The sequence below is a fragment of the Antedon bifida genome, chromosome 4 (assembly GCF_963402885.1).
Source record: "Antedon bifida chromosome 4, ecAntBifi1.1, whole genome shotgun sequence".
Classification (NCBI taxonomy): domain Eukaryota; kingdom Metazoa; phylum Echinodermata; class Crinoidea; order Comatulida; family Antedonidae; genus Antedon; species Antedon bifida.
The window spans coordinates 12,924,549-12,949,873 of NC_136229.1; the positions used below are offsets into that span (position 1 = coordinate 12,924,549).

Sequence of the window (25,325 nt, forward strand, 5' to 3'; positions counted from 1 at the left end):
CCAAACATAAAATTTACGAGATCGGAAAGAGGCGGGAAGCCAAAAAAAATGATGGTGTGCTCCCTTGCCTCTAGCACGGTAAGGCTCTCTCACAGCCTTGGGGGTACCACACATCAGATGCTTTGATGTTATTGCCTCATAATGTGTGGTGGAAAGGGGGACGTTTAAATCTGTGAACCCCAAACACAGAAGCTCGCATAGCTTTAACTCTTTTCCACCGACCGGCATGGGGTTTGAACCCACGATAATCGTGTTCCACGACGCTCTACCAACTGAGCTACCCGGCCCTCTGGTTAATAGCAAGGTTAAAACTAGATTCGTTTCCTCAAAATTACGTCATGAATATGCAAATTTATGACGTAACGATTAGAATGACGTAATATGAAGCGCGTATAAGACTATACTATTGTCACCTTTTATTACTCGTGTACATTGTGGCATAACGGGTAGTGCTCTAGTAACTATCGTTTGGATTGAATTCTCTCAGCTCTACTGGCTGGGGTTCGAATCTCTACGGATTTCTTTTTTTTTAAAATAAATATAAAATGCTTTTCTTTTATTTTGAAAGAGAGATATTTAGAGAGTCAGGTTAATTTAGGATAATATAATGTAAAAGATTAACAACATCAAAATTCAACAGTGTGGCGCGTTGACCGCCGCGAATGACTAACAATTGAATGTCAGAAAAAAAGGAATTATAGTTCTCTTCGTTACGTGTTTAGAAAAGAATTTATATCTCATCGTTGGTGGTATGTCGGCGTTGTTATGCAAATGGTTTGTACAGGTGTAGTGGGAAAGATGGTATTCCAACCGTTTTAAACCAAAATATCGGCTAAATATATTCTTTTTTGCGTTTCAACATATATGTTAATGATTCCAATTACGATACAAACTTTTTTTTTATTTTGTAGGTAAAATGGCAGATATAACCCTTTTTGTCTTTCCCCTTAACGTTTTCATACCACAATCGCTGTGCTAAGGGGAATTTATTATATTACCCTTAAGGCCATTTTACACTAAAAAGAGGGAAGTAAAATCAACCGATTGACCCCTATCTAAGTTTATTTTCTGTCAATCCTTAAGGCTACAATTTATATAAAACAAAATAATTAAATGGTTAAATTCTGTTTCACAAAATTTATAAATAATTTTAGGTCCTAGAGGCATGTCTTTTAATTTGTTGTCGGTGTCTTCTATTCTAGGCCTAGAAGGCCTAGCCTAGGTCTAAGTGATGCGGCCTTTGCCGCCTGGCTGGGCGTGAGGTGAGTTGGTACCAATTTTAAAAACTAGTTGCATAGGCCTAGTCAGCTAAGCTAAAAGGTTAGGCCTTAGCCAATTATAGTCGCCGCATAGTACTGTATATCGCTATTAATTAGGGCCAAAATTAAATAACTAGCCTAGGGGCCTAGCTTAGGCCTATTTAGCTTATTTTTCTTAGGCTAGGCCCTAGCCTAAGCCTAGCTAGGTAGGCCTAGAATAGGCCTAGTAGATATTCGCCCAGGATTCGCGTATGGGTGTTAAACGGCTGGGGGTCCAGGGGGCGAAGCCCCCGGAAGCAACGCGTTCTAGCGTCATTTGAGGTCTTTTTAATCAGATTTAGGGTAGCCATTTTTTCCATTTTTTATAATGCATAAATAAAATACTGCGTGCAAAAAAACGATGCGCGATGACTGTTTCAATCCATATTTTTCAATTTAAAAAATAAAAGTTCAAAGAAAATTTAGAAAAATAGAGTTGGAGGTCCCGGAAATTGGACTTATTATACTTCAAAACATGAAACAAAATATATAAGTCCCTATCATGGTTGTGACTGAGCTAAGAAATGTTTGAAAAATAGAGATGTTAGGTCCCGGAAAATGTACTTCTTGTTCTTCGAAATATGACCAGCTTTATTGTTGGGGCTGAGCTAAAAAAATGTTTAAAACTAGAGCTGCAGGTTGCAATTTCATTTTATACTTTGGAAACATCAGGCCTAGAGGCTTAAAAAACGCAAGCGTAGACCTTTTTCAGTCGGGGAAATAAGTTTATTCCTCCCAGGTGTATGCGTGCGTACCATCTGGACTACTTCCGCGAGTGGTGAGAAATTCATGACATACAGGATATTGAAAAATGTAATAACTTAGCTATAATAAGATGTTGGCTAAGCGAAAAGGGCATGTTTTTTTGTTTAGTAATGGATGAAAAATTTATTTTAGGTGCCCCACGGTACAGAAGGTTACTTGTAAATTAAAAAATTGGTGAACATACGAACAATTTAACATAATTCGTTTTTGCTGTAGTGTAGCGTACGTCGACGCAGTACACGACGTAACCGTCGGTAAACTTCGCCTGGAAAATAACTACAGTACACATTTTGGTCCCTGGATGAAACATGATATCACGCGTCTCGACCCAACGTTGAACGATTCGTACAAAGGGATACCGCCAGACAAGTGCGTACCTAGCTAATGTTTAGTAGTAAGTTAGATCGCTGGCAATAATGAATGCATAAAAGTGGATATTAGCCCTCTGACGTACTCTCACGGTCAATGGAACGTCGTGGTTTTCTAGGCGCTGAAGCTATATGAAGTGAACGCGAACGTTTTTTACTGTATATTATATTCCCCGACAAAAAGTACCCGTGTTCCCCGACGGGGGGGCTAGGCTCCCCGACGAGGGGGCTAGAGCCCCCGTAGCGCCCCCCCCCCCCCCCCCACTGGCGCCACCACTGTTAAACGGATGATCGGGCCCACTTTTGTATGCGCACCAAACAAAAGGAGGCCTCCAAATAGCCATAAATAAACACAGAACTAAATGGCCATTAAACTAGTTTAGTATCTAGTCAAGTATCAGCCGCGCAATGTTTTTATGAATATAGTAAATATTAATTAATTATTAAACAGCCGATAAATACTAATCAATGTGTCTTAATACAAAACAAATTTTACTAATCTAACATCTAGTTTTAATGATTAATTATAATAATTAATCGTATATTTCTTTTTTTTACGTCTTTTCTTATTTCTGCATATCATTATTATACATGATACCCAAAACAACAAGGCTCATCTCATAAACACAATATTTCCCGTTTTTTTAATTGTACTTCTTCATTTCTTATGCACTCGGAGTTTATAACTTGATACAGAAACCATAATCCTGTTATCGATAAAATGAATATTAATTATTAATATTGGTAATGGTAACTAATAATAAATAAACTAATTTCCAACATTTAAAAAACACAAATTGCAGAATAAAACCAAAACGGAAACAAAACAACTTTATTTATAAAAATCACACATACTTATTGGCACATGTAAAATAAAAAAAAAAAAAAAATGTACTGGCGTAACTGATGGCCGCAATAACTGGTGGCTGAAATGATCCCAAAAGAGTTATGTTGTCTGGTACTCGTTGTGTTAACATTAATAATGTCTTTTTCCTTTTCATATAGGCCTAGTGTCTGATGTGTTGATGGAGTAAATGTTCTTGGGCAGCTGGTTGCAGTTTTTCTCATTTTCTATGGCTATATTGTTCTTAGTTGATGTCATATTCTAAATATGTAATTTGTATTGTCATGACGTTGAAAATATTTAAATAACAATTGTCCATGTGGTTTTTAACATCTTTAGATTCATCTGATGTCCAAATCCAGTAAAAGTATTGGATTATTTTATTGATGATTTGTTCTACTGTACAATCATGTAAGAATTAGAAATCTGGCTACTCGCTCAAAGCTGCTACAGTAATGTACTGTGTTAGGAATACTATTAATTGAATCTAACATACACTGGATAGTTCCTAATTTCAGTCTGTTACACTAGTATTAATTTTAAGAATTTTATTAAGGAACATACTACACTAACATCTGTAGTGGCGCTGGTCTAGCTGTCTGCCGCTCACTGATTGTAAATTGTCTCAATTTCGGTTTTTGCTTATATAATTGTTTAAATGTTGTCTTATATTTCTAAAGTCTTGTGTATTGAGTCAGGTCAGTTTGTTGTTTTGTGTAATTCCAGTCTTTTTTAGTGTTTTTTTTAAGTGTTTTTGCTAGGCCTGGTACCTAATTTGTTAGTGATAATTGTCTCTATTCACACAGGGGATAACCAGCTTCAGACTTGTACACTGCTTGTCTTGAATTTTTGTTGAAGGCCTCTTCTATCGCAGTTTTATATTCTGTTCGTGGTTTTCTTCTCTTGACTAATTCCCCTTAGTTTTTGATACATTGTTTTATTCTTAATTGTTCTTTATTTCCGATTATTATGGGTTTGAATTTTAATTTTTCAAGAACTAATGTATCCGCTTTCAAGCGTAAAAGAGGGCGCCGTGCTGGTCGGAATATGCGGAAGCAAATACTTGTCCAGATCGGAAGAAGAGTAGATAATTATAATATTAATGGTGAGAGAGGGCCTAGCATTCTTGTTCCAATTTTGTGTAAAGCTAAACTTAGTAGGTCTAACATTTACCCTAGTGTTTTTCTGTGTAATGCGCGCTCGTTATGTAATAAGATGAATGAATTTGAGTTAGTTTTAGCAAACAGTAACATTGATATTGCTGGTATAACAGAATCGTGGTTTCATTCTGATTTTTCTTCCGAGTGTTCGGCAGTTAAGGGTTTCTCATGCATTCGGAATGATAGAAGTAATCGCGTTGGCGGTGGTGTTGTTCTATATATTAATGAAGTATATGATTACGAAGTTGATGATGCATGTCCTATTGATCTTGAATGCCTATGCGTTGATGTTAAAATTAACCTCTCTTTCTCAATCGTCACTATTGTCGTCTATTACCCACCTAACTGTAATCGGAATCAACAGCTTACAGAGTTCTTGTGCTCAAGAATTGACTATTTTCGTAGTGTAAGGGATAATGCTGCTTTCATTATTATGGGTGACTTTAATGACTACGATATTGACCCCCTACTTTATCAAACATCATTAGAACAAGTAGTAGATTTTCCCACTCGCGATGATGCATGTCTTGATAAAATTCTAACAAACATCTCAGATCTTTACCAATCCCCTTTAAAACTCTCCCCCCTGGGTCGCAGTGACCATGCCTCCATTCTTTTAAAACCTAATTTTATTCAAAAGAAACCGGTAAAGAGAAGGTTGCTAGTACGCCGTCCCTTGAAAGACTCGTCCATGCGTGCATTTGGCCAAGTTATTACTGGGATTGACTGGGATGATATGGTTCATGAGGATGACAGTTCTGAATATTTAGCTGCCAAATTTGAAAGTGTGCTTAAGGAAACCTACGAAAAGTCCTTTCCTTCAGTTGTTATTCGTGTCAGAGACAATGATAAACCTTGGTTTAATCAAAGTATTAAAAAAATGATTGAGAAAAGACATCGTGCTTATCGAAAGGGTAACCAATCAAGATACCGTCATTTTAGAAGGCTTGTTCGTTCTGAAGTAAGATTGGCAAAATCAAATTTCTATAAAGAATCTATATCTTCTCTTAGGAAAATTGAGCCCCAGAAGTGGCACAAGAAAGTGCAGAGGATTGCTGGAAAATCAAAACCGCAATCTGCACTTCTTGAACCTGGTTGTGACCCTGATGTTGTTGTAAATGTTGTCAACAAACATTTTGCTAGGATTTGTTCTTTTTTACCTGCATTAGATTTGCAAAATTTACCTGCCTTTCTTCCTTCTGTTAAGCCCCCTGTTATTTTTCCTGGGCAAGTTTTTAAAATATTAAAGGGCATTAATGTGAATAAATCAAGGCATCCTCGTGATATACCTCTCCGTTTAATTAAGGAATTTGCCTTAGAGCTTGCCCAACCTCTCGCTAAAATATTGAATTGTTGCCTCAAGGATAATAATTTCCCATCTATCTGGAAGAATGCCATCATTACTCCTGTACCCAAAAAGCCAAAGGCTTCTACACCTGATGAACATAGGCCTATATCCATCACGCCTGTTTTTGGTAGAATTTTTGAGAGCTTCCTTTCTGATTGGATAGCTACTGATTTCAGACCTCTTATGGATTCCCAACAGTTTGGAAATGCGAAGGGTTCATCACCGACTCATTACCTTGTACAACTCTGTAATAGGCTTCTGTCAGGATTAGATAGCTCAGGAATGTATGGTACTATTTGTGCCATAGACTTTAGTAAAGCCTTTGACCGGGTCAACCATTCAATTCTGATTGACAAATTAATTGGTCTTAATATCATGCCCTCTCTCATTCCAACGGTGTGTAGCTTCCTCTCGCAAAGAAATCAGTGTGTGCGGTTGGGCGGTTCAGTCTCAGCGCCAGAACCAATTTCGTGCGGAGTGCCTCAGGGTACTAAATTAGGCCCAATCCTATTTACTATCATGGTTAATGATTTGCTCAACAATGTACCTGATAGATGGAAGTTTGTTGATGACCTGACGATTGGTGAGGTGATTTCAGTACAGAGACCTGAAGATAGTTCGATTCAAAGTAACCTTGATGCTCTTTCCAGTTGGTGTGTGGAGAATGATGCAACACCAAATCCTGTAAAGTTTCAAGTGATGCGTGTTCATTTTTTGCGTAATGTTCCCCAATTTGAGCCGTTACAAATGGATGGTGTTATACTCGAAGAATCCCAGAGTGTGAAACTTCTTGGAGTGCATCTGCAAAGTGACCTCAAGTGGGACATGCAGATTAAAGAAGTCGTTTCCAGGGCATCACGTCGTCTATATATGCTATACATTCTGAAGCGTTTTGGAGCCCCAAAGGATGACCTGGTTTTCACTTTTACAACATACATTCGTCCTTTACTTGAGTATGCCAGTCCTCTTTGGCATAGCTCGATCACCAATAAACAGAGTGATCAACTTGAATTCATCCAAAAGCGTGTTGTAAAACTTATTATTGGATATCAAAACTATGTTAGTTACGCAAAATCACTTGAAACCCTCAAGTTAAAGACATTGCAGCATAGACGTCAGGTTCTTCTTTATAACTTTGGAAAGGGGCTGCTAAAGTCGGATCGTTTTAAGGAATGGATCCCTGAAAAAGAAAAGCCGACAAGGTGTTTGCGTAAAGTTAATAAGTTCGATGTGCCACGATGTCGGACTAAAAGACTTGCTGCCTCAACAATTCCAAGTGTTATTGGACTCTTAAATAATGAATAGATTTGGACAATTAACCTTTAAAGACATTTCGGAGAGTATGAATGTGATTAAGATTCAATTTTTTAAATTTGTAAATATATATGAATTTGTAATTATTAATATCATCCTTTGAATTTGATCTTTGTGCAATTTTTATAGTAATTTTTTAGTTTAAATGAATTATACATATATATTATTGGTGTATAAAAATAATGTGATTAATAATATTAGTCTCTATTTTTTAAAATTGTAAATATTTAAGAATTTGTAATTATTAATCTTATCTTTTGATCTTTAAGCAATTTTTATAGTAATTTTAAGTTTAATGAATTATACAGTAATTATTACTGTATCATAGGCCTTAATGTGTTTTTTCTTCGTTTAATTTTGTTTTATGTGAATTATCATTTTCATTTGTAAGCTCTTCATTTCAACTATGAGTTGTATTTTGAGTCTTTTTATACCGATTAAATTAAAAAAAAATTAAATTAATTAATTGTGCTTCATATTTTCATATTCATACCGGTAATTTTTTTAAAAACATTTGACGTTTTTAACATGTATGAAATCTATCTCCAGCAGGATCAATTGCAGGACAATTGTTCTTGTCTTATATGTGATGATTTTTATGTATAAATAAATGATCATAATGTAAAGAAAAATAAATTAGAAACATTGACATTCTAGCTGAAATACTTTGAAATATTTAATCACTGAATAACTTAATAAATTACACTTTAATATTGTGAACATTTCCAAATTGATCAGCTTGTATTATACCATGTACCGTCAATTCTAATAGTAACCCACACTCTAATAGTAACCCCGCTTCTAGTAGTAACCCAACTTATAAGTCAATCTATAATAATAACACACTACTACTACTAGTAACCCATGGGGGAGGTTATTATTAGAGTCACAAAAACTATTGAAAAAATGACATTAAGACTGGTCGTTTATTATGCAGCAATATTTTGAAAATAAGGAGATAATGCATGTTGATCTCGGGAGGACTGAGTGTTTTTGAGTTTATAAAATAAAGTTCAAACAAATTTATTTATTCGTACTGTTTTATTATTTTTCTATGATTTGCTGACCGGAAAAGTTGGGGTGGGTTACTATTTTCAGGTGCCTAATTTAAGATTAGTAATAATAACCCACTACTCCAATAGTAATCCCCCTTCCCCCCCCCCCCCACTTCTAATAGTAACCCACCCTAAAAAACAATCAAAAAATAATAACCCAGGGTTACAATTAGAAGATTTACGGAATCAATTAGTTTAAACTAATTAATACATGCTATAGACTATTGTAGCCCAAATATCAAATTACACTTTTAATATTGCAAACATTTCCAAATTGATCAACTTGTAGTATATAACCATGTATCAATTAGTTTAAACTAATTAATCCATGCTATAATCTATAGACTATTGTAGCCCAAATATCAAATTACACTATTATTTATAATAATAACAGCAACCAGTAATCCACAAAATGTTAGGATTCAGCCAAGTAGCCTTTTTTGCAATTAAAATCTCATTACACGGAATCTCTTCGATGTTATAGAACACACTTCTCGTAGGCGTGTTGAATATGTGTGTAATAGCGTGTTGTATAAACGCGCCCTTAGGTGCAACAGCCTGACAAATTGATATGGTAACACTATTAAAAACAAGTATATCAATCAGAACGTTAACATACGTTATGTTATATCTATTTTCAAACCTTTTAAAATCAAAAACTCATCAGCATCATTTTTTCATTCTTAACTTTCATCCTTATAATTATCCAATTTTGAATTGAGAATCCAGGATTTGATGTCAACAATTTCGCTACCTCTTTCTTGCCTGCAAAATGAGAAAAACAAAAATGCAATTATTCTATCATCTCTTACAGGTGTATTTGTCCTAAATTTGTCCTATTTTTAGGACAGCTATCCACTTGGAATCGAGAAATTGAATATTTGCGACCAACAACCGGCCCATATTTTATAACTACTGTAGTACTGTACTTGTTCAAAAATAACACTATATTGATCTCTTTCCCTTTAATGTTCAACAATATTCCAATTAAAATGCTTAAATACAGAAGTATAGGCCTACATATGACAACCTCAGACATCCATCCTATATTAGACTGGGTTCCAGCCCGTAAATTGTGGCACATATGGCGTTTTATACGTATAATATAATACTCAGATTTACGCACTGGGGAAATATGTGAAGAAATCGATTTGCATGCCCGCAAACATCCGATAAGAATGACGTAGGTTATCATACCATATGTGCCAAATTATTTATCTTTACTATTTACGGGCTGGAACCCAGTCTAATCATATATATGCACTGCTCTTTAACCAATTGAATGCTCTTTGGCATGTGAAGAACGAACCTTTTTAAATATAAACTTACCTGTGTGATCGTCATGGTTGTATAGGTCATCTCCTATAGTAGTAAACAAAAACAATTTATAACATTAATATTTTATACATTTTCGTTCTTGATACATTGTACATTTGTGTTTTCAAATGTTTTGCTGCTAATATTGTAGTAGACTTACCTGATGTTGTGGCAATTTCTAGTTGTCCATAATTATCAGCATCATCTGCTGATAAACAACAATAAAATGTTAAGAATGTAATTGTGTCTGATAAGTGCCATTTCCGGCATCTACAGTTGCACAACTCTTAAACATTTCTTATGACACAGGGACAGATTGGAATGGAAAATGGGACATGGATTAATTAATTTTAACACTAAAAAAGAACTTCATAGAAAGAGTCAATCTTAATTTCACCTCACCTCAGCACCAGCTGGTATAGATTTTTATTAGTAATGTTTTATAAGCTTACCTGTGATGTTTTCTTCTTCTTTAAAAGTTTCATCTGCTGATCAATAATAAATGAAAAGTTAACAATTTAATATATTCCTAATATATATCTGTACATTAAGTACTTTGATTGCACTGATTGCATTGAAGAACTTAAGATCTACCATAAAATTTGTTTCCATGTTTAGAAGCAACAAATATATGGTCTTGATTTTATGGCACTCTGGAATTGTCTCTTCTATTAGCAAAAGAAGTATTCTCATTTTACATACTTTGTTTATAAACTATATTAAAGCTTACCTGTAAAAGTATTCATTTCTACTTCTAGGCTTCTGGGTTATCTCCTATAGAAAAACACAATAAAATAATTAATTAAAAAAAATTAAGTTTTCTTATTCTTCTTACCTGTACAAGTGTTGCCACTTGTTAATTTGACAAAATTTGCTGATTTTTCAATTACCTACTGGCAGAACAGGTAAGTAAAAGATATGTACTGTGAGGGTAATAAGCTGTACGAACTATATAAAGGGCAGGAAATATTTTGAGATAATCTAGGTTTTGGCGAGATTCTGGTTTTTAAGGTGTTTATGCTTTGTGAGAGTGAAGTTTGCATTGTACCAGCAACAATGCCTATTTTTTTTTTAAAAAGATGTGCCGTGTTTAACGTTTTCACCCGCAACTACAGCAATTGCATTATAATTCTTCAAGGTTGATATGTCCTTGGCTATTGGCTGTTCTTGTGGCCTCGAAGTCTCTGCTGCCTGCTTTTTATTTTGGGCATATACCGCATCACATGCTTGTGCATATCTAGCACTTTCCTGATCTCCTGTGATTTGTGATCATTATCTGTTATTAAAAACAATCCACTTAATATGTTCCCTTATAGAAGTATTTTAACACAACTTGTTATTAAGTTGCAAAATACTGAAATTAAAGACTGCCTGAACCCAAAACAAGTAAGTGCCAGACAAAAAGCCTAAGGAAAAGCCTAGAATATTATATTTATCCTTGTTTGACCAATGTTTGACCAATATTTATCCAATTGTTCTGGAGGTTGTCTTTAATTTGAGGTGATTTATACAGCCGATGAAATCAAATTTGAAAGAAGTCTGTAATTGGATTTTTATGGGAGTGACTTGTAGGTACTTTTGGCTAGTCTTCAACATAAGTTGCTCTTAGAGTGGATACGATAGTCTACAATTGAAGATGCTTTTAAAATTGGGGTAGGGGGAAGTATTAATAGAAGGTAGTGGGTTAAATAGAGGGAGACCTGCATTGAAAATTTGAAATGGACTGTTAGTCTTCAAAAAGAAGTTGCTCTTAGATTGGATACGTCACTAGTCTACAATTGATGGTGATTTTTGAATTATAATGCAGTATTAAATAGAAGATGGATGGTTAATTAGAGAGAGAACTGCATTGACAATTTGAAAATGACTTAATTAATTAAAAAATCACCAACCATGGAATCCAGATGTTCTGCAATATCCGTTGTAAAATCTTCAATTAGATTAAACTGAACATTAAATTTCTCCAAAACTTTTACTGTTGATCTGCGATTGATATGTGGAAAACACCCTCAATGACAGAAAACTCTGTTGAGTTGATACCTTCTAGCGTGGATGAGTTGGAATAAACAATGCTGAATTCAAAGAAGTAACCACTTCCCCACAGATTAATGGCAAGATCAGTGAAGTTGGCCCAGCCATGGATTATATCTACAGTGTTGTTGCTGATGAGCTCTGCATCAGATACTCCTGGGCATTTTCCATGGATGTGAAGAATGTCCCAGATTTTGCACAATTTCAGCCTGAAAAAATCAAAAAATCATTGAATAATTCCTTTTTTTCGTAGAATATTTGTATCAAACCTATGGTGTATTACCAAAGCTTGATAGCCTACAGTATATTGGAGTTTAGAAAGAATTGTGTTAAAACCTACACTGGTATCCAATATAGAGATGCAAGGCTGAACCTCAAATGGATGGTTCTCCATAGCATCAGCCGTAAACGTATACTCATTGTGCTTTGGAATTGATAGATGATTTCTACTCCTTGGTCACTAGATGCCTCTTCTTCAGCTTGCTTCTCAGAATACCTGTGAACCAATTAGTTATGTTGGTTTGTAATGATATAGGCATTATGGTTATGTTTGTTGCACGCCACACATGAGAATACAATTTAAGACTTTGGACAAGACGATACAAGCCAGTTCTATACTACAGTAACTCTACAGAAAACTCTACTTCAACTCATTACTTCTTAAAATGTGACTTACGTTTCATTGCCTGTACTTGGACCTCCTGTTGTATTTGTTGCTCTCACACCCCTTGTTGGGTCTTCAGCTGGGGGAGAAGAATCGGTCATTGCTAATAACCTCAACTTCAAGACTCTCGTACAAAGTACCGGTTTGTGCTGCATTAACAATTTCTGCTTGAAGGTTAACTAACTCATCATGTTCAAGGGTTGAATTGCCTGTAAGGAAAAAATATTAATTATTGTTTAGATATTAAAAGAATAGGTAATTAAATAAAATTCAACTCATTTCTAAACATATGAAACTGAAAAAAGAAGAAATCTGGATAGATTATGTGATACTTTAATATGGTTAAAGAAAGCTATTTACTTATTATATATACCAAACTGGCAAGATTGTTAACAAGATCTTCTTCATAGAAGTCGTCAACATCAACAGGAGCCACACCAAAGTCAACCATTATAACCGGTGTAGTGATGATGTCAATTGGGTCACTACCACGTATAAGTATCCAAAGAGTCTGCCAATCGCGATCACAATAGTTCTCGCCATAAATGCTGGAGTCAGGAGTTGGCATGAACTGATCGTTTGGATCTTCTGGAACCCATATTTCTCTTTCTATTAATGGCAATGATGTCGAAAGAGTTGACAATTTTAAATATCTTGGACTTACATTTGATTCACTTTTATGTCATGGAAAGAGCATGTTGAACAAGTAGCTTCTAGAGTATCACAACGTATCGGTATTATTCGTAGATTAAGATATTATATTCCAAATTTTGCTTTAAGACTACTTGCTAATGCAATAGTATTACCTTGTTTTGATTACTGTAGTAATGTTTGGTCAAATTGTAACTTAGAACTTGTTAATCGTCTACAAGTACTTCAAAATAGAGTAGCTAGAATCATTCTTTATGCTGATATGTACACCCCTATAACAGAATTGATGTCCTCACTAAAATGGAAGAGTGTCCATGACAGATGGGAAAATGATTTATTAATTATGCTATTTAAATGCCTACAGGGTTTAGCACCATCTTATTTAACAAATCTATTCAAATTTATGGACACTTTTCACACAAAAAATACAAGAAGTCAATCAACAAAAACTCTAAATGTTCCAGCATGGAACAATATTTATGGAAAGAGAATGTTTAATTATAGAGCATCAACCTTATGGAATAATCTTCCTGTACATATCCGTAAAAATTATGAGACACTTAGTCAAGTTGAATTTAAACATCTTGTATAACTTCTATTGTACATAGTTTTAATATAGCTTTTACTTTTATTTTTCTTGTATTTTTTTTTCCAAATCTGGACCTCTTGGGAGACCAGTACTTCCAGAATAAAAAAAGATTTGTATTGTATTGTATTGTATAGGAACATATCTCCATCCAGCTGCCCGTTATTTGACATGACATAGTGACCTTGATGGTACACATCTAAGCGTTGAGGATTGGCATACCAGATGCCGACAACTATTTTCTGATCTGGAGCTGTGTTCAGGAAATGAAGTCATAACGTTTGAGGATTCGTTGAACTCTCATATACATCTCATAAGTCTCTCCAATTGCAACGATAGACATAAATGTGCTGATGCGCTCTTGACATGTGTACCCATGACACCAGCCGTGATCTTGTGGTCCATTGATCAAATCAACATAACCGTTAGACCCAATGACGATTGGTGAAGACGTCGTAATTCTTGGTCAGGATCAAGACTTTCAATAATCAACATAGCGTAATCATAGTCATAGCATTCAAAAGCCTGCCAAGATTCATGCCATATGCAGTCTTCTGTACCAATGATACCTTAATGAAAAGAGCAGATTATATAAAAGATCACAGCTACAACACAGTGATTCTCCTACTTCTCAAAAAAGGGATGCTACAATAAAATTGCGTGCCCAGTCTCGGTGAATGGACTGGTCTTGTTTCAAGAGTGCAACTTTAATAGGAGGAAAGATTTAGGGAAGAATCACAGTTTACAAAAGCTAAAATTCAACATTAAAGCAGACAACCAACCTTTATGTGGACATTTTTCATCATAAGGAATTTTAAGTCCACGTCTCGGATCTCTATCCCACTCGTATGGAGAATCAGGAATAACATAACTTTTAACTTTTAAATGTAAATAGGTTGGGTAATCATCAGGAATAGTCCTGAACAGGGAGATGAGCGCTCCTGCCCACCGATGAGTTTCGGGATCCCTTTCACCCGGAGGGAGAGTACCCGTCAGGGTCCCTACCAAGGGTTACAGGTCCCAGGTTTTTAGTTGTTTTTAAAATTGTTCCATGACCTTCTCATCAAAATTAACGTCTCTCATAAAATTAAGAAAAGTTGTGCTATGTCAACATAATGTCAATGACGGCGAAATGTCCCCAATATTGGGGATAGCTATGAAAACAAGTAAAGTAAGTAAGTAACTTGTATTTCAAGGCAAAAGAAATTACTACAGAGGAGAAGAAACAAGCAACACTGTTAACAGTTATTGACCCATCACCTTATAAGCTTTTACGAAATTTGGTTACACCAGAAAAACCCAAGGATAAAACATTCGATGAGCTGGTAACAGCTATGAATGGGCATCACAGTCCAGTGCCTAGTGAAATTGTACAGCGATACAAATTCAACTCACGCTTTCGACGTGATAATGAAACAGTGCCTGAATTTATGGCATCGCTTCGATCGATGGCAGAATTCTGTAACTTTGGAGCCTCGCTCAATACAATGTTACGAGATCGTCTAGTTTTTGGCGTCCGTAATCACGGAATTTGGTCTTTTGGCAGAAAAAGCACTGACACTGGAAAAAGCTGTTGAAATTGCAACTAGCATCGAAACTGCAACAAGAAATGTAAGAGATCTGGCGCAGCCAACCTCTGCAGCTGCAGTTGAAAATGTAAACAAAATTGCTTACAAAAAGAAGTCAAAATTTACATCAAATACAAATAAGAAGTCGAAACCATGTTTTCGCTGTGGAAAGAATAACCATTTGCCAGACAAATGTTATTTTAAGTAAACAACTTGCCATTATTGTAGCAAGGTAGGACACATTCAATCTGTTTGTCTTAGCAAAAAGAAGGGGAAGCCCCAAACAGTTAAAAATGTTGTGGCAGATGAGCCAAGCGATGAACCAAGCAACATAGCTACAGATATGTATGAAGAATTATTTGGAACAAAGACCACGTCTAGTTCTCCACCTCATCATCAAAGTTAAGATACTGTTAGATGGTTTGGATACTGAAATGGAAATTGACACAACAGCCTCGGTATCAATAATGTCGCAGACGAAATTTAGGCAATTATGGCCTGAAAGAAAACTTGAACCATCGTCAGTTAAGCTACGTACGTACACTGGACAAATAATGGATGTTTTGGGTAAAATTAATGCTGAAGTTACATACCAGAGTACTACTACAATATTACCGTTAACGATTGTGCGAACAAATGGACCTACCCTAATTGGTCGAGACTGGCTTCAGTTTATAAAGTTGGACTGGCAACAAATCAAGGTAATAAACCAATTAGATTTAAGTTCACTGCTTGGTAAATACCAAGAAATATTTAAAGATGAACTAGGTACCCTTAAGGGTACTGAAGCAAAAATGTATGTTGATAAAGAGACAATGCTAAAATTTTGCAAAGCCAGAAATGTTCCGTATGCTTTGCGACAGAAAGTAGATGACGAACTTGATCGCTTACAACGAGAAGGCATTATTGAACTTATACAGTTTTCAGACTGGGCTGCACCAATAGTTCCGGTACTTAAGGCAGATAAATCTACCATTAGGATCTGTGGTGACTACAAAATTACTGTAAATAAAGCAGCCAAAGTTGATCAGTATCCTTTGCCCCGAAGAAAAATTTACTAAATTGGACATGTCACAAGCGTACCAACAATTACTCTTGGATAAAGATTCTCGAAAATATGTTGTAATCAACACTCAAAAGGGACTTTACAATATACACGGTTGCCGTTTGGAGTCTCTTCAGCACCAGCGATTTTCCAGCGTGTCATGGAAGGACTATTACAAGGAATTAAAGGTGTTACAGTATACCTGGACGATATATTAATTACAGGAAAAAATGACTTTGAGCATTTCGAAACTCTTGAAACCGTCCTAAAGCGACTGGCAGATGCTGGACTTCGTCTAAAAAAGAGTAAGTGTGTTTTTATGGTTAAATCTGTTGGTTATTTGGGACACCTGATCGACAAAGAGGGATTGCATCCCACAAACGCCAAAGTGAGAGCAATTAAAGATGCTCCAGCGTCTCAAAACTTGACAGAACCGAGAGCTTATTTGGGATTATTATCTTATTATGAAGTTTTTACCAAACTTATCCAACACACTTAATTGCTTTGTTATATGCCTTACTTCGTAAGGATAAAGCTTGGAACTGGACAAATTTAGAACAATCTACTTTTGATAAATCAAAGGAATTGCTACTTTCCTGCAGAGTACTTGCACATTATGATCCAAAAAAGGAAATAATATTATCGTGTGATGCATCTCAATATGGAAGTGGGGCTGTGTTAGCACATCGACAAAGTGACGGTACAGAAAGACCAATCGCATTTGCATCTAGAACACTTGCAGAAGCGGAAAAAAAGTATTCGCAAATTGAGAAAGAAGGTTTGGCATGCGTTTTCGGAGTAACGCGATTTCAGTCTTACATTTATGGTAGACATTTCACATTGGTAACAGACCATAAGCCATTGCTGGGTCTTAATGAGGACAGACTTGTGCCTAGCCAAGCATCAGCTAGAATCCAACGTTGGGCACTGAAATTAGGTACATACAAATATACATTAAGCTTCAAACTGACAAAGTCCCATGCCAATGCGGATGCCTTAAGCAGATTACCATTGCCAGGAAAACCAGAATCAATTCCACAACCTGCCGAAACTGTTCTATTGATGGAGTCAATGAACCAATCTCCAGTTTCCACAGCAGATATTAAAGGTTGGACGGTTAAAGATCCAACACTTTTTCGAGTTCTTTACTACATTGAAAAGGGTTGGCCCAATACTAATCCAAAAATTGAAAACTTGCAACCATATTGGATCTGACAAAGAGAACTCTCTACACAAGATGGATGTATTTTGTGGGGAAATAGAATTGTTGTTCCACAGCCTGGTAGAAAACAGTTGCTACAAGCACTACATGACGGTCATACTGGAATTGTCAGAATGAAAAGTTTTGCTCTGGATTTGTTATGGTGGCCTAATATGGACAAAGACATATCAAAGCAGTGCGATACATGCCAATCCAATCAAACTTTACCACCTAAAGCACCATTGCACCCATGTGAGCCGCAACAGGTGAAAAAATATTAGGCCTATATATTGTAGAATGTATTTTATTTAGTCTTTTTAAGTAACCAATATTCAATAATTCACGAACTCATTTTCATTGCGGTTCAAGCCTTGACATCTGGGCTGTATCAAGTTACAGTGACAAGGCGTGTACAGTATTTACTAGCAACTCATGCCGGGTACGCGCTTGTCTGGTTGCGGTGTTCCTTTGTACGAATTATAACTCTAAATTTAGAATTGGTTAGCTAGCGGGCGTCGATATCTGCTGGGCCATACTACATCCAGGGACCAATATAGTTACGACGCGCCAATTATTTCGCAACTCGCCTACATTTACAAGTCCGTGTGTGGGGTCGCTTTATTACGATCGCGATTCGCCTATAGTAGATCATAGACTAAAATTGTATTAATTAGGGACCACTTTAGGAAGTTAACAGCAAGACTTCTGTATGCCTAAATTGCTCTAAAAGACCTTCGTCCCCTGGAACGCAACCAAAACAAATCCTGAACACATCCCTAATTTTTTTTTTTAATGTCTTTTATACTAATAAAGGTGTAATTGTGAACTGTGGTCCGACAAAAAAAAAGAGTGAAAATAAAGTTTCTGGCAGGAACTATGGACCTACCAGCAATGGCCATGGTAAAAGAGATCAAACAGTTTAATGGGTTCTTTGGCTGTGGAATATGTGAGGAAACGGGCGTCCGTGCGAAGCAAGGGAAAGGAAGCGTTCAAGCGTACCCACAAAACGCCGAGCCAGCGCAATTAAGGACAAATGACAGGATGAAACGTCAAGCTATTCAAGCCGTGGCTTCCGGAAAACCTGTAAGTGTAACCTGCATTAGCCTTTGTTTATTTTGTAAAGATGTATTGTCCCCCAAAAACATGAAAAATGAAGATTAATAAAATTATTCTTTGGATAGTCCATTTTGCATCTTTAATATTTACAGCTTTAAATTACAGGGTTAATATATTGTGGCTATATATACAGGGCTATTATATGCAACATTAAAATTGCATATCAAAAAACTTTATTGCCATATTGTGATAATTTTTCTTTATTGGGGAAACCATTTTTGTCATTCTAAATTAATTTTATTTGATCAGGTTTGTGGCGTTAAACAAATGTCGGCCTTAACATTCATCGAAGATTTCGACCCAGCAGTCCAGATCATGATTGATTATCTTCATGGTATCTGTATAGGCGTCACAAAAGCCCTTGTCAAGCTTTGGTTGAAAAGCAGTGTTAAGGAGCCATACTATATCGGAGACAAGCTTGATCAAATCGATGGAAGACTTGCAAACATAAAACCACCAGACAATCTCACAAGAAATCCCCGCTCATTAGCTGCTGAACTGCCAAATTTCAAAGGTACCGTAGTTAAGTACAGTACATATTTAAATATCGACCATGTTATTTCGACTAGTGTGTTAAGTACATTATACAATATACTGTTTGAAGGTTTGCATGGCGAAATCCAATGTTGATATAAAGTTTGCAGTACACCACGTATATTAGTTCTGAAAACAACTGTTGAGTTTCTCGAAGTTTCGATCAATATGCTTTGATCGTCCGCAGTACATTATACAAAATAGGCCATACATGAAAGGACATTTAAAACCAAAGAAGATCGTCCAAAATTATTTTACACACAGAAACTTCTATTTAGATTTTTCTTTCAATCGTTTTAGTACATATAAAACATATTTAAAAGTTGTGTCTAATTTACTAGTAATTATCAATTATTATTATATTAACATATATTAACATGTTTTCTCTCCATACAGCCTCTGAATATCGAGCATTGCTACTGTATTATGGCCTGGTGGCGTTCAAAGGAGTTTTACCTGACAAGTACTTTAGGCATTTTGCAATGCTGTCAACGGCCATTTATTTGCTCCTTCAGGATGAAGTGACTTTGAACGACAGAACGACGGCGTCCAGTTTGCTCAGGGAATTTCACAGACTATATTCAGATTATTACGGTAATTAATTCATTTTAAATTTTGTTAGTAGGGCTACTGGGCTTGAAAAAATAGGTAAATTTAACCAATGTAAATGTGTCTTTAACAGCACTGGAAAGTTCACGGGGTCAGTTTTACCACAGGTTTTACACATAAAAAATAACTGAAAATTACTATACTACCTTTTTTGCCATTCATTAAATTTTCATTATTAATATATAGGAATTCAGAATTGCACTGTGAACTTGCACAATGCATGTGCACACATAATCCGGTGCGTTGAATTGGCAGGACCTCTTTGGGCTTTTGGTTGCTTCGCCTTTGAAGGAAACAATAGCACAATGGTGCGATTTGTTCATGGAACGAGATACGTTGGAATGCAGGTACAGTACACTAATTTTAATTTTTCCAGATCGTTTTATCAATATTTATTTAGAAAATCCGATAATAAGAGTTGTATGCATTCAAGGACGAATATTAATAATGTGCTTCGTAATGTAATCCATATTCCATTAAAGTGTGAGAAAAAAAATATATCATGATTTACTTCTATATACTGACAATGATTTTGACAGAATGAAAATATTAAACAACAAATTGTCTGTTTTAGGTAGCAAATGGATACCACATGCTTCAACGTATACGTTCTTTAAGTCAAGTAATCACTTGTCCCGAAGTTAATGACTACCTACGACGAGCAGCCAACAAGAGAAAAGGGTAAATGAGGAAATATAATTTTATAAAAAAAATATATATTTTACTTTCGTTAACATTAATGTGTGTATTTGACACACGCTAATCAATACATTTGAGTAGAGGCCACACTTGTGTAAACTGAATTGTATAATACAGTATTTACTGTATATTAATATTATGATACACTTTTTTTTTACATTTTAATTACCCTCCTAATTTACCTTTGTATCAATTTTTGTATATATCCCATGCGATTTTTGGGTATTTTTTCAATGAAACTTTTATAAATAGAAATTTATATTTTGTAAAAAAAATGTTTTTATATAGATACCAACTGTCGCCTGAATTAGGGCGGATGAAACGTTTACCGGATGACAACGTTGTTACCATGACGTTGAAAAGAAAGTTTGGATGTGACGCGGTTGTGCGACAATTTTCAAGATATGTAAACGGGTGGGATATTTTGATATCTGAAAACTGGCTCAGGCAAAAAACAAAGGATTCAACGGTTGTCGCCTACATGGATGGGAATGTTCAACGTTACGGGAGGATACTGGCGTTTTACAACATCTTGACTAATACCCAACAATTTAATGTGGCTGGCATCATCCCCGCCAATATTGTTTATGAGAATGGAATCGTCGGAGACGGATTGCCACTTATACATGGGCTCAATGCCGGTGGCCACACAAAAACCATTCAATTTGACAGGTAAGTTTATATTTTATATAAACTTTTTTTATTTAAATAAAATTACTAAGTGGACAATGATTTATTAAAGCGTTATTAATTAATAATAAGAATTAGTTATTATGAAATTTGTTTTTATTTACTTCTTAGATCACAGACACACTACGTTGATATCAAAGACATCGTGATGCGCATGGTGATGCTTAACGAAGGTGCTGAGACTGGCCTTATAATATCCATTGCGAATAAATCAGACCACGACTAAACTTCACCAAGCAAACCATGGAGGATTTCAATTCAAACAAAACTGCTCTTTTCAGAGCAACTTATAAGACAAAGAGATTTGATAATGCATTTGTTTGTTTGTTTATTCATTTCCACTGAGCATTAGCGAATTTACACAAATTTCACACATCGTTAAGCTTACACCATTCATACAATTATTTCACTAAAAAGCTGATTATTTTATAAATATTGGAATTAAATTATATAGGCCTATATTTCAACAAATTATTCTAAATTTGGACAAATTGTTTTAATTTTCTGTTTAAAATCTAATCATAAAAGATTAATTAAGAAACTTAATAACTGTGGCATTGGTGGAAACACTAATGCATGGATTACAGATTTTCTTTCAAATAGACGCCAAAGGGTTATTTACAGAGGAGAAAAGTCAGAGTGGGTAAATGTTACTTCAGGGGTACCACAAGGGTCAGTTTTGGGCCCTCTTTTATTTTTGATTTATGTAAGTGATATTGTAAATAATATTTCTTCTTCACTTTTTCAATTTGCTGATGATCACACATTATCACGTCCTATTTATAACAATAATGATTGTAAATTGCTTCAAAAGGATTTAGATTTAATTGCTAAATGGGCAAATGTAAACAAACTTCCCTTAAATCCTGTCAAATGCGCCGTAATGCATGTTACAAGATGTAAAGAGATAGTTAACTGGGATTATACCATAGAATCAGACAATATTCCTAAAGTTACAGAATTCAAATTTCTAGGTGTTTATGTAAATAGTTCGTTGTCTTGTCATACACAAGTTAATTATATATGTTGTAAAGCAAGCAGATTGCTTGGTTTCATTTCAAAATGTAGTAAAAATATGTCCTGGTTAGCTATGTTGAACTTATACAAAGCTCTATTACTTCCAGTGGTTACCTACTGTTGTTCAATGTGGGCACCATTTGAGAAATCATATATTAATAGAATAGAAAGTATACAAAGGAAAGCAACAAGGATAATAATGTTTAGAAAGGAAGGTTCCTGGGACACATCTTATTTTCATAGGTTGAAAGTGCTTGAATTATTATCTATTGATGACTTGTTTAAATTAAATAGACTTTCATTAGGATTTAAGGTGTTGAAAGGTTACTGTCCCCATTCTTTCAATGAGTATATTAAAACTAGTGAAAGATGTCCGGGTAGGCTTTTACGTTGGAATTCGAAAGGCAATACTTTTCATAATTCTGTTTTTGTTTCCTTTCCTAGACTATGGGAGCAAATACCAAATGACATAAAAGATTCACAAACAATTTCAATATTTAAGGCTGCTCTAACAAAACACTATATTTCATGTTATGTATAATTTATTTGTATTTTTCTTGTATATGGTTTTATCTTTAACTGATTGTATTGTATGGAGTGAGTGCAGAATCTGTTTGGGCTTTAGCCTATTCTCATTCCTGGTTATTTTTACATTGATGACCGAATAAATATTATTATTATTATTATTATTATAAAACAAATATTAAGTATGAGTAAATTTATTTTGACCCCCCAAAACCTGTTTGCGCTATGCATTAAGTCACACAGTGTTACGTCACATTACAACCGAGGGAGGGCAAACAACGATCGGAAATCCATTCAAATTTCTTATTCGCCTTCCTACCAGTACCAGCAACATTTGTAAATACAATTAATTGAATCACATAAACATTTTGCAAATGTCACGCATCGTTAAGCTCATTCATAAAACGAATGCAGTGTTTTATTTCAATCACTAAAAAGCTAATTCAACATTAAAGTTGGTTTTCAATTTTCACTGCAGTAATGACTATTAATTATTGATTTTTATATCGTTTTTTTTTTCGAAAAAGTATTTTTTAAATATTGGAATTAAATTATATCTATTTGAACAAATTCTTCTAAATTTTTGTAATTTTCTGTTTAAAAAATATTAACGCGAGACCAATCGGTTAAATTGATTGTATTGGTTTTATTATTGCTATTAATTATTAATTTTTATATCGGTTTTTTTTTAAAGTATTTTATAAATATTGGAATAAAATTATATAGGCCTATATTTCAACAAATTATTCTAAATTTGTACAAATTGTTTTAATTTTCTGTTTAAAACAAATATTAAGTATGAGTAAATTTATTTTGACCCCCAAAACCTGTTTGCGCTATGCATTAAGTCACACAGTGTTACGTCACATTACAACCGAGGGAGGGCAAACAACGATCGGAAATCTATTCACATTTCTTATTCGCTTTCCTAGAGTAAAGCGCAGGATTGGTTATTTTGGAGTTTTCAGAGCTTATACTTGTGTTGTAGCATACAGGTTTTTTTTGCTATTTGTTGCTTTAACCATGCTATTTATGCTAATATTGCTATTTCTGCTTATAGCTGGAAAAGCAGTTGTGGTTGCTACTGATATGTTATTGTGCTATTGAATTCTAAGGGCTAAGTGTTTCACTGCTATAGCAGCTATTTTTGCTATAGCTGGAAAAGCAGTTGTGGTTGCTACTGATATGCTATTGTGCTATTGAAGTCTGAGAGTTAAGTGTTACTGCTATAGCAGCTATTTTTGCTATAGCTCGAAAAGCAGTTGTGGTTGCTACTGATATGCTATTATGCTATTGAAGTCCAAGGGTTAAGTGTTACTGCTATAGCAGCTATTTTTGCTATAGCTGGAAAAGCAGTTATGGTTGCTATTGATTTGCTATTATGCTATTGAAGTGTAAGGGTTAAGTGTTTCACCGCTATAGCAGCTATTTCTGCTATAGCAGGAAAAGCAGTTGTGGTTGCTACTGATATGCTATTGTGCTATTGAAGTCTAAGGGTTAAGTGTAACTGCTATAGCAGCTATTTTTGCTATAGCTGGAAAAGCAGTTATGGTTGCTATTGATTTGCTATTATGCTATTGAAGTCCAAGGGTTAAGTGTTACTGCTATAGCAGCTATTTCTGCTATAGCTCGAAAAGCAGATGTGGCTGCTACTGATATGCTATTGTGCTATTGATGTTTAAGGGTTAACTCTGACTGCTATAGCAGCTATTTTTGCTATAGCCGAAAAAGCAGTTGTGGTTGCTACTGATATGCTATTATGCTATTTAAGTCTAAGGGTTAAGTGTTACTGCTATAGCAGCTATTTTTGCTATAGCTGGGAAAGCAGTTGTGGTTGCTACTGATATGCTATGCTATTGAAGTGTAAGGGTTAAGTGTTTCACCGCTATAGCAGCTATTTCTGCTATAGCAGGAAAAGCAGTTGTGGTTGCTACTGATATGCTATTGTGCTATTGAAGTCTGAGAGTTAAGTGTTACTGCTATAGCAGCTATTTTTGCTATAGCTCGTAAAGCAGTTGTGGCTGCTACTGATATGCTATTATGCTATTGAAGTGTAAGGGCTAAGTGTTTCACTGCTATAGCAGCTACTTCTGCTATAGCTGGAAAAGCAGTTGTGGTTGCTACTGATAAGCTAGTTTGCTATTGAATTTGAAGGGTTAAGTGTTTCACTGCTATAGCAGCTATTTCTGCTATAGCTCGAAAAGCAGATGTGATTGCTAATGATATGCTATTGTGCTATTGAAGTCTAAGGGTTAAGTCTGACTGCTATAGCAGCTATTTTTGCTATAGCCGGAAAAGCAGTTGTGGTTGCTACTGATATGCTATTATGCTATTGAACTCTAAGGGTTAAGTGTAACTGCTATAGCAGCTATTTTTGCTATAGCTGGAAAAGCAGTTATGGTTGCTATTGATTTGCTATTATGCTATTGAAGTCCAAGGGTTAAGTGTTACTGCTATAGCAGCTATTTTTGCTATAGCCGGAAAAGCAGTTATGGTTGCTATTGATTTGCTATTATGCTATTGAAGTCTAAGGGTTAAGTTTTACTGCTATAGCAGCTATTTTTGCTATAGCTGGAAAAGCAGTTGTGGTTGCTACTGATACGCTATTATGCTATTGAAGTGTAAGGGTTAAGTGTTTCACCGCTATAGCAGCTATTTCTGCTATAGCAGGAAAAGCAGTTGTGGTTGCTACTGATATGCTATTGTGCTATTGAAGTCTGAGAGTTAAGTGTTACTGCTATAGCAGCTATTTTTGCTATAGCTGGAAAAGCAGTTATGGTTGCTATTGATTTGCTATTATGCTATTGAAGTCTAAGGGTTAAGTGTTACTGCTATAGCAGCTATTTTTGCTATAGCTGAAAAAGCAGTTGTGGTTGCTACTGATATGCTATTATGCTATTGATGTCTAAGGGTTAAGTCT

At 35.2% G+C, this 25,325-nt stretch overlaps 2 protein-coding genes across 2 annotated transcripts; one reads left to right on the forward strand and one right to left on the reverse strand.

Annotated features, from left to right (window-relative positions):
- Nucleotides 1-4,490: 4,490 nt before the first annotated feature.
- LOC144839192 (uncharacterized) lies at nucleotides 4,491-7,088 on the forward strand. Its single transcript, XM_078694505.1, has one exon. The coding sequence runs from the start codon at nucleotides 4,491-4,493 to the stop codon at nucleotides 7,086-7,088; it is 2,598 nt and encodes an 865-aa protein (XP_078550631.1).
- A 4,836-nt stretch (nucleotides 7,089-11,924) lies between these two features.
- On the reverse strand, nucleotides 11,925-13,080 carry LOC144841122 (fibrocystin-L-like). The gene is made up of 3 exons (XM_078697311.1): nucleotides 12,525-13,080; nucleotides 12,177-12,373; nucleotides 11,925-11,996 (listed from the first exon to the last, which is right to left on the reverse strand). Exons 1-2 carry the CDS (start codon nucleotides 12,730-12,732, stop codon nucleotides 12,240-12,242), a joined length of 342 nt encoding a protein of 113 aa, XP_078553437.1. The 5' UTR covers nucleotides 12,733-13,080; the 3' UTR covers nucleotides 11,925-11,996; nucleotides 12,177-12,239.
- Between the last annotated feature and the right edge of the window lie 12,245 nt (nucleotides 13,081-25,325).

Coding starts and splice junctions, on each gene's coding strand:
- LOC144839192 (XM_078694505.1), top strand. CDS start 4,491: ATGAATGAATTTGAGTTAGTTTTAGCAAACAGTAACATTGATATTGCT.
- LOC144841122 (XM_078697311.1), bottom strand. CDS start 12,732: ATGCCAACTCCTGACTCCAGCATTTATGGCGAGAACTATTGTGATCGC. Junction 12,374..12,524: donor CAGTTTGGTATATATAATAA/GTAAATAGCTTT, acceptor TTTTCCTTACAG/GCAATTCAACCCTTGAACAT.